The following is a 17309-nucleotide window of genomic DNA, read 5'->3' on the forward strand; positions in this document are numbered from 1 at the left end:
ATCATCAGTTGTTATTATACTCCTCCGGTCCTTATTATAAGACTCAATTTAACTTTTTATTTGGTCCTAATTATAAGACCCCAATCCATTTTATCTCTTATATTTATGCATTTTTTCCCAAGATAATCCTTCTAATAATGATAGTTTTAACCAATATACTTAATTAGCAAAGATATTTTAAGAATGACAACACTTATTTATTATAAATAACCAACTTAACTTACTTCCTTAATCTCCTCAAATAAGTCAATTGGGTCTTATAATTAGGAACGGAGGAGTATATATTTTTAAATAAATAGATTAGTAGCTTATGATTATTTATTGCAGGCTGCAGCCAAATGGGCAGGGCACTGTGGTACTGAAGAATGTCCTAGCCGGTAGGGCATTGACTTGATTTTGTCTGTAGACGGTAGCACCAAATAACTAATGGGTCAATTAAATGACAATAAAAATCACTCGAGATTATTAATGGTGATGAAGTTACTGCGAAAGTCCCATTTTCAACGTATTGAATATTTTTGGGCAGACAATAAGTACTACAAATATTTCTCGGTTAAAAAAAAACACAAGAAGTATAAATATTTCTCCCGCAATCTGTAATATTATCAATTAGCAAGCCTTCTGTGCATATATATATATATAACCATGTTATTTATTACTTTTAAATTTTATATTTTTTATATTGATAAAGCCACATTGAATATTATTGCAAGGGGGGAATGCCATAAAGAGAAATGTTAAAGGTTAGGAAATTAGCCCTATGTTATTGGACCACAGTTAGCCCACTTGTTTGTTGCCTAATGAGCTGCCGCTGTTTTAATCATTTTGGGGTTCTCTAGTTATTAACATGTGAGGTTCCACGTGATTAGTTATTGTTTACTTTAGATCTTATCTTGTCACGAAATTACTCTATAAACTATAATTATCAACATATTATATGAAAACAAAAACAAAAAAAGCTGTTCACCACTGTAATATTAAATATTATACCAACCCATGTCCTAATTATAAGACCTCGTTTGTATATCATAAATAAGGTCTTATAATTAAGACCGAAGATAGTATAATATTACAGATTTGTTACCATGAAAATTACATATTGTAATTTAATTTAAAATAAAAAATAAAAATAATAATACACATTCTCAAAAAAATTTTATACCCTCTTGATTATATTACATAGTTATGAGTACGGGGGATTTTTTTGAGGGTGAACAGTACAGGGGATATTTATTTGAGCTTAAAGTAACTTAAAAAAAAGAAGAAGTAGTTGGGCAAAAAAAAAAAAAAACAGAGGTAGAAAGGGGGGGTGGGGGACACTTATGGGCTACACTTGCCGTGTTGGTATGTGAGGCCCAAAATAGGTTACCAAAAATTAAGAGACCCAAAATAAATAGATAGCCCATCCAAAACAATATAGGCTTCGGTCCTTACTGGACTTTGAAAGTTCTTTAATTGGTCTATCCTGTACTGGACTTCACTTAATTTCTTAAATACTTTAAGGATTTTTTACCCAAAAAAAAAAAAACTATAAGGACTGATTATGCTCAACTATGAAAGTTTAGGGATATGATTGATAAAAATTAAATTTCAGGTATCAAATCAATAATTGAGGCAGATTTGAGAAATCAAAATTTTTATTATCCCTTTTTTTTTAGCCGTAAAATTGTTGTACGGCTATAATACTACCACCGGTCCTAATTTAAAAATGGGGCTTTGTGTATAAAATCAGAAAAACTTCTCTTTCTGCTTCATAAATAAAATCAGAGGATTGTGTGTATAAATACATTTAAAATACACATATAATTTTATCAATTTACATTTAATATGACAAAAAGGAGAATAAAAGTTTGTGAGTAGTGGCGGTGGATGAGGTTATGATATCAATAAACTAACTACTTTCACTTCAGACTTAGTAATTCATTGAATGCTTCAATGTGTCCCCTGCTGGTTGTTGTACCTAAAGTTACCATAAAAATACAATTGCACCAACAGCATACCCATCTAAGCTTTCAGATTACTAGATTTTTTGTCATCTCCCAGAAATTCAGGACATTTTAGTAAGAATAATGGAAATAAGTTTCCTAATTATCCAAGAAAGTCAGATCTTAAACAAATACTGTCTCCGGTTTTATTTATAAAACCTCATTTATAGTCTACAAACGGGTCTTATAATTAGGATCAAAGATAGTAAATACATATATGCCAAAACTATGTCTTTCTGTGATGGTTTTGGCTTTAATGATTAAATATGTGTATATACGAAGTAACTTTGATTTCTCAATTCAACATAATATCCCATTTAAAATTTTATTAGATATTTGCAGTTTGACAACATACCCATTACTTGTCTTCCCACACCCAATACGAAACTGTTATTATCCATGCGTTACTGATTATTATTTGCATTATACTCATTATCATATTTAATATAAAAAAGGTAGTTGAAAGTTGAATTTGATTATAAATATAAAATTCTAATTTATTTTGTCTCATATATTTATTTTTTTCCCAAATAAATTTATCTAATTTATAAGCCAATATATGATTGAACGTTACATACAGATATGTTAGGAAGATTATATATTATGTTTGTTCTTACTAGCTAATTCATCTTATTTTGTTAAACACTAAATTAATTAAATAACTCTTATATTAAGGATCAAAAGTGGTAAAGATGATCTAATGTTCAATAATACCGATAACTCATCCAAATTCAAGCATTGTTAAATAACAGGTACCATTTTTATTGCCTATTGTATCTCTTTCATTTAACCCAACCACTAATAAGTTAAGTATGTTTTGTGTTTAATTTATTTAATCTCACTGTGTTCCTTTAGAATCTTACTCTATCTTGCTTGGTAAGTGCATTAAGGAAAATTTGAGAGAGAGAAACAAGAAGAAAAGGAAGGAATGGAAGTCACATGGTAATAATAAAAAGGGAAAAGGAAAACTCCTCCAAAATACAAAAGGTGGCCTCAAAAATCTCCCAAAGAATACAAGCCAAAGGTATAGAATAAAGCAAATACAGGTGAATATAGTCTAAAATGATAGCCACAAATTAATCATAATAATAATAATAATAATAATAATAATAATAGTGCTATAGCAGGGGCAAATGTGGAAATAACAGAGGCATCCATCATGGATCAGCACAAAGGCAAATGACTAGAATAACACTGAGAGCAAAGCCCATCCTAATGCCAAGCTTCCTATCATCTTCTGTGACCGCCACAACTTCACTGCTTCACTCTGCATTCATCATTTCACAATTCAACTTTTGTTAAAAATCTTCCCAATGTATATATAATGCAATATAATTTGTAAGAAGCTACATTCATAAATCATGAATAGTATTCTGAATGTAATATTTTAATTTCTTCTTTTGTTTTAAAATTTATTTTTTTAAAAAAATTATTCATATTGACCTTTTTTCCCAAACACGTACGTTATCCTTTATTTGACTTTTCATTGAAAAATCCTTAACCAAAATATGGTTTTTACTTTTTATGTATTTTACAGGGATCCATACCATGGCCTCTCATTAAATTATTAAGGTTTGACCTGCATAGTTCATAAATATAATGTAAAAAATAAAAAAATAATTTACCAAATATTATAATAATAGATTTTAAAAATATTAAATCTCAACCATCTAATTTTTTTTTATCTTAGGTTAGAGATAAGATTAAATAATAAATAAGAAAAAGAGAGGATCTGGATCCATTATACAGATTCTAAAAATTTTAAACTTAAATCTATTTATATAAATTTTTATTAATATATATTTGGCTAAAGTATACATTTCATCTTTTACCTTTGTATAAGGTTTTAATTTGGTTTCTTAATTTTAAAAAGTATACTTTTAGTTCTTTAACTCTAAAATTTTTTCAAAAAATGAAGACATTAAGATCTTAAATATTGATAAAATATTCTCAAATGCTAACATTATTAAGTTTAATTTTTAAAAAATCCATGATTGTTACCAAAAATCATCATTGAAATCTAATGATTTTGGGGTTAAAGGACCAAACATATACTTTTTAAAGTTAAAGGATCAAATTGAAACCTTGTACAAAGTTAGAGAACTAAATATATACTTTAGCCTATATATTTTGACAATCAGGAACTGTATAGATAAAACTAATTATATGAATTGAATTACACATTTCTTCGGTGGAAAAAAAAGAATTAAATATTTCTACTATTCAATTAAAGATTACAGAATTAAAGCCATTTCAATAATTAAATTAAATGATGTGGTAAATCAACAGATCTACTGTTTTATTTGGGTCGCATTAAAAGATCGAGCATGAAATGTGAAAACCAGAGTATTATTATTCCAAATATCTTAAGATTTATATTGATAAGTATGACTTGGTCTAGGAAAAAAATACTCTGTTTTTCTTTTGCTACTTCGCGCTCTGTAACCAACTAACCATACGGCAAAGGAAAACTGTACATAAGAACTAAGAAGGGAAGACTTACAGAGTCACTGCCAGCCGGAGACAGGGTGGAGAGGCTTGGACCCGGAGCAGCGGCCGTCGCCGGCCCTGGCGATAGTGCCGGAGCATTGCTCAAAGCCGGAGTGGAAGCGGGAGTCGTGGCCGGAGTTGTAGCTGGAGGGGCTGAGAGTGGAGTGGGTGTGAGGGCCGGCGGAGGAACAGCTGGTGGTGGAGTTGCGGGTGGGGGACTAAATGGTGGTGGAGATGCCGGAGGAGGAGTGGCCGGAGGTGGAGATGAAGGAGGAGGAGTGGCCCGAGGAGGAGAGGCTGGAGGAGGGGATGACGGTGGGGGAGAAGCTGGAGGAGGCGATGCGGGAGGTGAGCTAACAGGCGGAGGAGTCGATGCCGGAGGAGGCGATGATTGAGCGGGAGGAGGCGAAGATTGAGCTGGAGGAGGAGAAGACTGCTGAACCGGAGGCGGAGAGCCTTGAGGAGTGGGCGGAGGCTGAGTGTTGGTAGGGGGAGTACCAGTGGGAGTGGTGGGAGTAGGAGGAGCGGGAGATGAAGGAGGAGAAGAAGTGGGAGGAGATTGGCCTCCGACGACGGCGACGACAATGCAGATGAGACCAAGGAACAAGATGGATTTGGGATCCATCACGTGCTATCGTACGCACACACACTCTCTCTCTCTGTGGCTAACCTGCTCAGCTAGAAGAACCAGAAGAAGAGACGAGTGAAGAAGAGAGCGAGGGCCTGGGTGAAGCAGGGAGGGAGGGATTGCGGGGGCTTATATTGCAACAGCTACCAAACGCATCTGTAGCGTCTGATTTGATCTTTTGGCCGCGCATTCTCCCTCTGATTGCCACGTGGATAAAAATGTGTTGCCACAAAATATACAATGAAAAGAAAAAAATTCCCTATAATGACCCTTTTACCTCGACAAACAAATTAAGCTTAACTCACCTAGTTTTAACAACTTTTACCTTAATCAATAAACTTAGGTTAACTCAGATGTGGTTAATTAGGATCTATAAGTTGGAATGTGTACGTGTGGAAAGGTTTAGAGATCAAATCCTTTTTTATGTAATAAAAAACTCTTGCCTCTTTCATGAGTACGTATAAACAGGAGTTCTCACAAAATTATTTTATAGTCCCATTTGGTCACATTCCAACAAAGGAATTTCTCTGGGCTAACACTGCTTGGGAAAGTTAACCAAATGTCTCCTATAGTGTTTCATTTAGTTTCTTTTAAGTGATTTTATGTTGTTCGAGATAAATATATCATAAAAGTGATTTTTAGAAGCTAAACGGAACCACGACGCACGTGGAATTTAAATAGAAGTGCTTGTAATATAATTTAGGTTTTGCATTAATTTTCTTAAAAGGGGCTTCTACGTGCTTGTCTTGGCATGACACCGGCATATATATATATATATATATATATATATATATGCAATGCATTATTTCTTAATAAATTTAAAAAATGATTAATATGGATGTTAATTAAAAAAAAAAAGAATTTGAAGGTAAAAATGAGGATTACTTAATGGAGGCTAGCTAGCAAGGTTAAAGGTGGGTGAGGGTACTACGTCAAAGATTGGAAAGACGGCATGGATGTCTTGTATTTGAAGTTAGGATATATTATGATCCGGATCTTCATGACTGCTCTTTACAAGAAGTGGAAGTTGATGGCAATAGATTATTGATATCATTATTATATATATATATATATATATATATCTTCCCAAAAAAAAGAAAAAAAAGAAAAAACAAAATCTTCCCTCACAAATTATATTAAATCAAGTCCATTCAAAATAAAGTTAAAAATTTGCTAGCACTGAAAACAGGAAAGTTGATTTATTTACGCAGGATTTAATCATATGTACATGTGGGGTACCCTATTCCTTTCAAATTAGTTCATCCATCCTCATCAATCACAAAGCTTTAATTTATTATTTGTATATTTTTGTGGCCACTGCTGTTTAGTTTGTTCTTAAATCTCCATTACGATATAGCATGAATATATGTGTGTGTGTGTGTAGTATTGTGTATATACACACACGCATGCCTCCATCACTGACGTTCTTCTTTGTCTGCAAGCTCTTTCAAGTAATTGATTAATTAATAACTGATTAGTTCTAATTGCTTGGATTGCTTTCTTTGCTCAGATGGTTCATTTTAATTAAATCTCAATTTAAATTCTTCATTCTCTAACGGATTAAATGTACTAATTAAGTTGGGTTTATTATCTATAGTGAGATTTCACTGTTCTTGGCATTTTCTATAGTTAGGTTGGAGATGTTTGATAATGATTTGAAGGACAAATATATATATATATAATTTTATATATACGAGATGAAATATTTTCTTTTTTCCTTTTTCTTTTTTCAATTTCCTTTTGGATTGAAAAATGGGGAAAAGGCCCACTTTTAAATTATGAGAGCATGTTAGGCTGTAATTAACCACCATAATCATGAAGCGACACGTGCTATGTTCTTTTTCATTTGTCAACTAAGAACTCTGATTGTTTCTTTAATTTCTACAGTTATTTTCTGGTGAGCCTTTACAACTTGGGCTGAGACATTGATAATAAATATATAAAAAAGGGTTAAATGCAACTACAGATAGATAATCATTAAGGCTTTGGTTGAATTATATTGCTTTGGGTTCATATAACTTTTTTTTTATTGTCTGAAAAAGTATAAATAACTTGTTACTCCTCCGGTCACTATAAAATAGTCTTATATTTAGGACCAGAAGAGTATGATTTAAGGAAAAATTAAAAATTTTCTTCTAATGTATGTGAATTCAAATTCCTCTAATATAATCCTTATGATTTCATCTCGGCGAATGGACAATTAAGTTTTATTTATGTGAACACAGAATAACACCACACACAAACACACAGCGCGTGAGATGAAGTGTGAGATTATAACCCAATTGTTAATTTTTTGAAATGAAAATTATATAAATGCATTTTGCAATTAGTGATATATAGGAAAAAGTAATTTTATGTTTTTATAATTTTGACTTGCTTATAACTCAATCGCTAAACTCTAATTCTATATAATTCAATTTTTATAGTTTTGATTCGATTATAACTTAATTTTTAGTTCATTTTGACTTGATGCAATTTAGTCTCATAAACTATATTTTAAAAAATAAAATTGTATATTTCATGAAATTTGTGGACTAAAATTTTAAATGGTTAAACTATAAGGACAAACTTGTAGCGGTTTAAAGTTCATGGACTGAACCAAATAAGCGATGAGTTGATATGATAAGTAATCTCATCCTTATAAAGAGGAGAATACAAATTTGAATCCTGATAAGTGTACTTGTTAAGCGAGTTTTAATCTTAACACTCATTTCAAATCCAAAGTGACTTGGAATAAAAAAGTGTATGAACTGATTGACACTAAGTTAAAATTTAACAATAGGTACTAAAAGATTAATTTTTCATCCTCACCAAAAGAAAAAAGATTAATTTTTCACGCACACACATAAGCTGGTAGAATGAAAGAAGGACGCAGCCAATAGGAAACACTTCCTGTGTTTGCAAAGACAAGAATTATAACCCAATCATCGCGTGCTGTTCTCCTTTTTGCCCTAACATTTGTCATCATATACATTGCAGAAATAAAAAACTGAGTTCTAAACTTGACAGCTATATATGAATAGATACAAGCACTTATATAACTTTTACATATTTTTAACCCTGGCTAAATTTGATATTAGTATGAACAAATGTTGGTATGAGCAATATAAATAAACCCTATAGTTGGAGGAGCAAATATGAAAGAAAGAATGCGTGGGGCAATGCGTGAATTGTACGCTAAGACTTTGGATCAGTAAGAAAAGGTTGCATGTTGGTAATGTGAACGCAAAGCTGCCTGTCTACATGCTTTTTTTATATATTATTATTATTATTATTGACGAGGTCTTTTTAGTGAGATGTCAACGAGTGAAATGCGATCAAGTTTGTTGATGCAGCTTGGTGAAGTGCGATTTTTTGTTGGGAGTGGTGTAGTTAGTTTCTCTCTCACAATGTGGGTAAATTTATTCACTTTCTACTATTTATGTGATTTATTAGGTATAAACTAATGTAGGTTAACTAAGTCTTAAGCTGTAAATTAGACAGTTTGTTAGAAGTTATACATGTGCTTAATTTATACGAACGAGCATATCCAAAAGAATGTTAGCAAAAAAAAAAAAAGTAAAAAGAAGTCCCATTATCCTATATATTAAATGAGATTTGATTAGAGGATACACACACTCAGTGTAATATAAAATATTACATATTTCCTCTGGTTACAAATATAGGTGCTAGCCAATTAGTTTACAGAGACTAAAAGAATTAGTTAAATTAATTATTTGTTTGTTAAAAATATTTATTGATTTTTTTTTAAAATGGACACTTTAATATGGAAATTTCTTTTAACATGTGTAATTTATATAGATTAAATTTAAAAAAAATATAAATTTAGAAGATAAAGTAAATAAAAATCTTATATTTAAAATCAAAGTAAACTTCTAACTAGTGAGTATCTAACTGGAATGTGTTAGTTATTTATGTAAATGTTACTCACGAGCATATTAAGAAACTAAATAATAAAACATCTTAAGTTTTTATCAGAAAAAAGAAGGAAATTATTTAATTGAACCAATTAATCAAAATCTGAAAGTAAAAAACAAAAATAAAAATATGGGACATATTTGAAGGTCTTTTCTGGGGTGGGTGTACATTTTCTAGCTTTGATGAGTTGGAAAATGTGGTTACAGCGCATATTATCCAACAATTTTACAGACAAAAAATCACATAACAATATCCTAACATCCTCATCTTAATTTGCCATTTCTATATTGGATTTTCATATATGAAAATTAGCGTTGATGAATGATTAAAGTAGAACTTTGGTGATGATTTACAGGCAGGATGGTGGGGACTTGAGCTTTTGATGAAATTGCAGTGTTTGGTGAAGAACATGATTATTTGGATGCACATGTCTTGCTTTTGTTTTTTTCAATCAAATATATAACATTTCATCCCATCTTTAAAATAAGAGTTAAATATAAAATGTTGGTTAAGTTAGTTTTTTTGTTGAAAATATGTGTCAGTTTTTTTAAAATATTATTTTTATCATATGCATTGAAACTATTCATTAATAAAAACTACTCCTCCGGTCCTTATTATAAGACCCAATTTGACTTTTTATTTGGTCCTAATTATAAGACCCAATCCATTTTGTCTCTTATATTTATGCATTTTTTTCCAAGATAATCCTTCTAATAATGATAGTTTTAGCCAATATACTTAATTAGCAAGGATATTTTAGGAATGACAACACTTATTTATTATAAATAACCAATTTAACTTACTTCCTCAATCTCCTCAAATAAGTCAATTGGGTCTTATAATTAGGACCGGAGGAGTATTTTAACACATACAGTTAACCAAAATAGTTTGAAAAACTATTATGAGTTTGAGAAAGAAAATAGATTGAGATATTATATTTAAGATAGAAAAAAAAGAAAAGAGATGAGAAAGAAGTTGATGAAAATGGGAATCGTATAGTAGCAAGGAAGCAAAAAAGTGATGGCCTTAACAAACACCTTTGCTTTCAACGCAATCCATAGATTTTTGTCACCTTTTGCAAAGTCCATTATTATAATTTTTGCTAATTAATTATTCTTATTGGATCATGCTCCCATGATGCTCATTAGTTCCTTCTGGTGGCATAGTGTTATGATTAAACCTCGACGTTGAAGCCCTTTTGAGTAGTTGTGCTTGTTTACATAAAATATCATTTTAATCACTTCCAAAATACTCATACTTCTTCGCAACCCAATAAATGAATAAAGTTCAACAATATATATACATACATAATGTCATTCTAGAAAAATATATTAATTATTACCTAGATTTCGTAAATAGGAACATATATTCTGCTGAACATTAATTTGTATTGGGAGGGATATTGTAGCATTTTCCTCTACCTACGCCATCAACATATACATAGATCGCTGCAAGGGTTAATACAAACTTTCGTCCTTTAAATTTATTTTTATTTTGGTTTTGATCCCTCAAATTTCAAACTATAAATTTTAGTCTCTCAAGTTTTTTATTTATTTAAAATATGAGTTCCTATAATCTAATAAAAATTTAGACCATTTTATCCCCTAAGAGACCAAAACCTATAGTTTGAAATTTGAGGGATAAAAAATTATATTAACCCTTACTGAAATAATAATTTATTCCAAATAAAAACTGAATATCATTGCTTATGAAAGAAATTCAATAAGAACAAATCAATTTTTTTTGAAATAAATACCCAATATCCTTGTTTAAAAGAGATTCAATAATAACGTATCAAACTCTATCCCGACTTATGCAAGTTCCGTTTCTCATCTGATAAATAATGGGTGATTAAGGATACAAAAAGTTGTTAATTTAATCAAATAGTTCACAACGCTAAAATCTTCTCTACATATGTTAATTAAAACTCCAATTTCTATCAGCAACTAATCTAGAATTGTCACAGTGTCCCTAAAAGGGAGTTGTTGTGGTGGTTCACAAAGGCACAATACAGAGGAGTGAAAAGGTTAAACTAGGTTGGGAAAACAATATTAAAAGAAAGGAGTAAAATGTACGGAGTTGACTTTTCAGAAAAGGTGGAACTGAATTTTCAGTCGTTAGATTTCTCACCAGCAAGATCATTGACAGCCGTTGGTTTGAACCTCGGAGGTTTGATGGGGCAGTCAGTAAATGCCACGTGTACATTTATGTGGGTACCTTCATTCCCAAGCAGGGCGCCATGAAAGTGACTAACATCATCCTTCAAACTTAGGTAGATAACGTCGTCACACATATATAATTGAATTTTATTATATAATACTTCTCCTGTCCTAATTATAAGACCCAATTGACTTATTTGAGGAAATTAAGGAAGTAAGTTAAGTTGGTTATTTATAATAAATAAGTATTGTCATTCTTAAAATATCCTTACTAATTAAGTATATTGGCTAAAACTATCATTATTAGAAGGATTATCTTGGAAAAAAATGCATAAATATAAAAGAAAAAATGGATTGGGGTCTTATAATTAGGACCAAATAAAAAGTCAAATGGGGTCTTATAATAAGGACCAGAGGAGTATGTGTTTATTGTTATTTAATGGTATTTATTCCAAATAACAATAAAATTAAAATGAAAAAATTAGGTTAAATTCTTTATATTCATTATGTTAAATTTTTCAATCACATATGATCATGAGTTATTTTTTTGTTTCATATAAATTTATAATTAAATATTATTAAATGATAATATTTTAAAAATAGGACTTGTGGTTATATATTATTGGAAAACTTGACCTAATTAATGAGTGTGGTCGAATAAGTAATATGTGATACTGAAGATTTGAATTGAGGAATAGGGTGTGTCCTCTATTTTTTTTTTTTATGTGCACAGATCATGAGAGTCATTTGTACATATATCTATTATGAAACGTGTATATATATATATTCCTCCGGTCCTTATTATAAGACCCCATTTGACTTTTTATTTGGTCCTAATTATAAGACCCCAATCCATTTTGTCTCTTATATTTATGCATTTTTTTCCAAGATAATCCTTCTAATAATGATAGTTTTAGCCAATATACTTAATTAGCAAGGATATTTTAGGAATGACAACACTTATTTATTATAAATAACCAACTTAACTTACTTCCTTAATCTCCTCAAATAAGTCAATTGGGTCTTATAATTAGGACCGGAGGAGTATATATATTTCTTTTGCTTACATGATTTTTTTTTTTTTGAAATTAGATAGATAGATAGGTACCAACAACTTGAATTTACAAGGCGGATCAAATCACTGTTGTTTTTTGTTAGAAGGATCAAATAATTGCAATAGTTTATAGTATCTGTAAAGACAAAACACTATGCTGGTAATATCTCAATAACCTGAGGTCAATTAAAAGCAAAAGATTGAAGGGGTTGCATAAATAGTTTTTAAAAAAATAAAGTTGATGAGAACGTGAAATAAATAAATAAAGAGAGACGTGTGTGTAGGGTTTTTGTGTCATTTAAAGGTAACATGTTACATTGCATCTACTTTCATTTAATTTGCTTTCTCTCAATCAATCAATTACCCTTCAACTTCTTATTGAGTCTGCCTACCTTGGTTGCTGCTTTTATAATAATAATTATATACTCTTAATTTAGTACTACTTCCGGTCCTTAATATAAAATCTTATTTGACTTTTATTTTGATCCTAAATATAAGACCCCAATCCATTTTGTCTCTCATATTTATATATTTTTTCTAAGATAGTCCTTGTAATAATAATAATTCTAACCAATACATTTAATTAGCAAGGATGTTTTAGAAAAGACAATATCTATTTACTACAATTAACTAACTTAACTCCTTTTCTTAATCTTCTCAAATTAGTCAACTAGCTTTTATAATTAGGACCGGAGCTAGTAATTAATTAGGAGCAACGTCCTTGTTCTTTAATTTCTAGCAGCTTCTCTTCTGTGAGTGCTAATTAATATTTTGTCTCATAAGAAAAAAGGAAATATGTGTCTTTTGAATGGCACTGAGAGAGTGAGACTGAGAGATCGAAAGTGATGCTCAGGTATTTGGATTTCACATAGAAGGCAGGTGCAATTTATTTCAATTTAAATAAGGTCACATACACCTAACTTAGTGACTGTTGAAAACAGCTAATATATGTCTGGGTTAACATGCACATCAGTGTCATGCAAATTAATTTATGATTTAGCTAATATCTTAAAATAGTTTTTTACTAGCAATCATTATTGTAAAATATTTATACTGCGATTTCCGTTAAAAGTATTTTCCTCTGCAAGAGTGAGCACCTTAAATTTGAATACTAAATGCTATTGAAAAAAATTTTAGGACGTTAAATGCACAAAAAATTATTTAAAAAAACTGTGGACTAATATAAACACTTCTTTTAACTGAGATTCGAACATTAATTTATCAAGTTACGAGAGAATAGTCACTTTTGCTAAACTTAATCCTATAGTACTACATTGTTTTAATGTAACAAACATCCATGTAAACTTATTTGTAAAGTCCAATACAACAAGGATCACAAAAATTTGGCTGATAAATTCAAGTTAACTGGCATTAAATTTGGGTTTTAACAAAACATGATTGGGTCTTTGGATTAGTCCGGTTAATGTGTTCAGAGGTCTTGACATCAAATATAAGCCCGGTCTTCAATGTAGCATCTTTTGGAAGGATAAGGTTTTTCGAGGATTATAATAGGGAAAACCATTCTTAAGGTACTTATAACTTTCTTTAATTTTTAATTTGATCTCTATGAGTTTTTCTTTGTTAGCACAATTAGGTTTTGGTACGTGGTCTGATAATGTTAATAGAGCGAAATTATAGAGATTACTATTGTTAAAAGAGTAAATTAAATGATTTAATAAGGACCAAAAACATCCCAGGAATATTTCACAGTTTGGCCCAATGTACAACTCTATACCCGTATTTTAATCGGCCCAATGTTTTGGATTTGGGCCCCATATGTAGCCCAATTCTAAAACCACACGTCACACTATTCAAATTGTTAGCTAAGATTGGGCTTTGTACCAAAATAAGCTAAGATTGGGCTGATTGTAATTTCAAGCCCATGTCTTATTTTCAAAAATGTCTTGGTCCTTTTGGGCTTAGCCCTCATTGTTTTAAGAAAAAAGTATCTTATATTTTACTGAAATTTTTTGAAATTTTTTGGGTTGTAGCTTTTTTTTTGTGTGTGTTGCTCTCCTTTCCCTCCCTCCCTTTTGTTTTCATTTTTATTCATTGTATCGAATATAATAATAAAGTTTTTCAAAACGGATAATGTGCTTTATTTTTGGGAGTAAGAGAACATGCTTCTTGTTGGCAGTGCACACCAACGCTTTAGCCTTTAGTAATGTCCTTAAAATTTAAAATTTTTTTTTCCAACCATTCACTAATTTTTCTCCACTAAAAAAGGAACATAAGACAATTCAAAAAATTAATATATATAAATATTTGTAAAAGTAGTCAATTCTTTTTAGTCAAAAAAATTACTCACAAGTCAAGACATAGGTACCAAAAACTCACTTTTTTGAACGCAAACAATTTTCCGCCAAAAAATCTTAAAAATTTTAAGGCGGAAAAAGATCGACTGCAAAAAAAAATCCTGATTATTGCCATTTGCCAACAAGATGAAGGGCATTGTGGTAAATGTAGGAGGGCCGCGAGGGCTGAAAAATCGGGTCTAGTGAACACCGAGCGACTCAATAAGCAAAAGGACATCACTATCATCTTCATCTTCCTTGGGCGCTCTATCCTTTCGCTCAGAGTTCGCTAAACGACATGGCTATCCCGACCGCCGGTCTCTTCTCCAACTTCCTCGCCGGCGAAACGGCGTCCCTCGGTCGCCCTTCTCACACCATGTTCGCTCGCCCTCCTCCTACGTTGCGCCTGGTTCGAAGTCCCACTTCTGCTACTGTGTCTCAACCCCCTACTGGGAAGCAGCCTCGAGGTATCATGAGGCCTCGCAGAGTCTCCCCCGAAATGCAAGCCCTCGTTGGGGTTCCCGAAATTTCTCGAACCCAAGCTCTCAAGCAGATTTGGGCTTACATTAAGGAGAACAATCTTCAGGTGAAGCATCTCCTTCTTCTTTTTCTTCTTGATCATTTCTCTTTTATGTTCTTCAGGTGTTTAACTTCACCCTGTGTTTTCGAGTTTTAAGTACTCGTTGTCCTGAAAGGTGATGCCTTTTTTTAATATTCTGGTATTGTTTTGCGTGTTTTGGGATTTTTTTAATTCTGCCCTTTCTTTGCACATTAGGCGCTTTCCTCTGGTAATTAAACACGCGCCTTGCTTAAAATTAAGGAGAGAAAGAAGAACAGCATTTTTTCCCCTTAATGTAATGATTATACCATGTTAATATATTACTACCATTTGTTTTTTTCCCCCGTAATTTTTGGATTACAAGAAGGGTTTTCTGGTTCTGAAGAGAAATTCTATTTTATTGTACTAACCGAGCTAAACCTAATCGTGGTGGATTCTTTTGATGCTTCTGTATATTGACAATCTTATACAATGGCTCTTGGTTCATTTCTTTTATAGGCTCCCTATGCGAGAAATGAACCTATACACTGACAGGTGTATACTTAAATTGATCTTGTATGGGTTTGAGCCTCATTTTCCATATGGTTTCATTTTTTGTTGATGCAGATTTTTGGTTTATTGATGATTTTTATACGCTTTTTCAGTTAGCATCTGTCCTAGCTGCCTCTCCATTTTCTCAATCTTGGAGTAGATGTAGGTCAACGGAATGGTGGTATTTACAGTGGTGTTCCCATTATTGTCAACTTCATAATTTGATCTCCTCTTTAACGTTTTTGGCTAATTTCTAGTTCTTATGCTGGTTCAAAAAAAAAAAATAATAATAATTTCTAGTTCTTAGAACGATTGATTAAAGTCATACTATTGCAGGTACATTTCTGTCTAAGAATTCTTGCTCAATATCTCTAGTTATCTGAGTGGATTGAAATTACTTATTATGGGTGTTAACCTTTTTGATATTGTTAATGATGGCATTCAAATTTGTATCTTTATTTATTTATTTTTTGTTTGTGTGTGTGTGAGAGAGAAATTAATGGTTGGTTAGCTGATGAAGTTCAAAAATGCTTTCCTTTTGTGGGATTGGGATGTGCTCTGTTATTATATGTATTTGATATGGCATGAGTTCACTTGTGAATGGCCATATCATATTATATTGGGGGGTGCTGTCAAAGTTACTTGTCTACATGAGTCAACCGTATCTAATCTAATCTACCTCTTTCTAAGCCTTATGGATGCTTCAATGATTACTTGTTATGCAAGCAAGCTTGACTACTTGCAATTTGAACCTCTATTTTCCTTATAATCTCTTGATTGATTTGTGTGATTTCACTGAATTCTTTTGATATCCCTTTCTGTTAAGTTGATATAAGTATGGTTGACGGAGAGGTGCTGCAGTCATGCTTGTAGTCGTCTCATATGGTTATCTGATTGGATGCCTTGCTTCTGGGCAAAAGCAATGGATGATGTTTTACATTTTGATTGTTTTTTTTTACTAATGAATCGATCTTTTCATTCTAGTCCTAACTTGGTTGCGCCATCAAATTCTGACAGGACCCTCAAAACAAGAAGATTATCATCTGTGATGAGAAGCTGAAGAAGATATTTGCGGGGAAAGATCAAATTGGGTTTCTGGAGGTTGCCGGATTGATCAGCCCTCACTTCCTCAAATGATAGCAAGTGAAAAATTAGCTCTGAAGCTTGCCAATTGTTGAAGGGAAAAACTGTGTTTTGTAGGGCAGGTCATATGTTTTGGCTATGGAACTAGTAGAATTTGAATATTAATTTATGTCCTGCCATTTAGTAGCCTTTTTTTTTTCCTTTTTTGGTTGTTTCTTAACAGAACAAGCTTTGTTAAAGGGTTTTGCTTGAGCAATGTAGCTGTTTAACAGGCTGTGGTACTACCATGTAGGTTTCTACTTGACCTCATGGTTTCCTTGTTAGATCTCGAGTTGCTTTGTGCTGAAGATTTCGTTCTCGATTCTGGTTGCAAAAGCCAAGTAATCCAATATGAAGAGATAAATTAAATAAGCATGTTGGGTCTCTCACTTTATCTCTTTCGGGAAACCCTAGTGGAAAGATTGGGGAACGAAATTGATAAACTCAGCAGTTGAGAAGAACAATAAGCATTTCCTTTTCTCCCCAATTTGCTGCTGCATCTAATCAAAGAACATCTGTAATCATCCGAATGAAGGGTTGTGTGTGAACCTACCAACTGAAGTTTAATT

The 17309-nt window shown here is 31.8% G+C and overlaps 2 protein-coding genes across 4 annotated transcripts; one reads left to right on the forward strand and one right to left on the reverse strand.

The window, feature by feature from the left end:
• Nucleotides 1–2907: 2907 nt before the first annotated feature.
• On the reverse strand, nucleotides 2908–15146 carry LOC114751897 (classical arabinogalactan protein 9-like). Of its 3 annotated transcripts, XM_028940587.1 has the most exons (3): nucleotides 15127–15146; nucleotides 4489–5130; nucleotides 2908–3252 (listed from the first exon to the last, which is right to left on the reverse strand). In XM_028940587.1, the coding sequence occupies exons 2-3, from the start codon at nucleotides 5098–5100 to the stop codon at nucleotides 3169–3171; spliced, it is 696 nt and encodes a 231-aa protein (XP_028796420.1). In that variant the 5' UTR covers nucleotides 5101–5130; nucleotides 15127–15146; the 3' UTR covers nucleotides 2908–3168. The 3 variants fall into 3 exon arrangements, with proteins under 3 accessions (XP_028796420.1, XP_028796419.1, XP_028796421.1); XM_028940586.1 differs by lacking the exon at nucleotides 15127–15146 and having other exon boundaries at nucleotides 4489–5212; XM_028940588.1 differs by lacking the exons at nucleotides 2908–3252; nucleotides 15127–15146 and adding an exon at nucleotides 3538–3564 and having other exon boundaries at nucleotides 4489–5212.
• Nucleotides 14762–17024, forward strand: LOC114751898 (upstream activation factor subunit UAF30). The gene is made up of 2 exons (XM_028940589.1): nucleotides 14762–15114; nucleotides 16636–17024. Exons 1-2 carry the CDS (start codon nucleotides 14827–14829, stop codon nucleotides 16753–16755), a joined length of 408 nt encoding a protein of 135 aa, XP_028796422.1. The 5' UTR covers nucleotides 14762–14826; the 3' UTR covers nucleotides 16756–17024.
• Nucleotides 17025–17309: the final 285 nt, after the last annotated feature.

The sequence above is a fragment of the Neltuma alba genome, unplaced genomic scaffold (genome assembly GCF_004799145.2).
Source record: "Neltuma alba isolate B1F8T4 unplaced genomic scaffold, ASM479914v2 tig00007148_pilon, whole genome shotgun sequence".
Lineage (NCBI taxonomy): Eukaryota > Viridiplantae > Streptophyta > Magnoliopsida > Fabales > Fabaceae > Neltuma > Neltuma alba.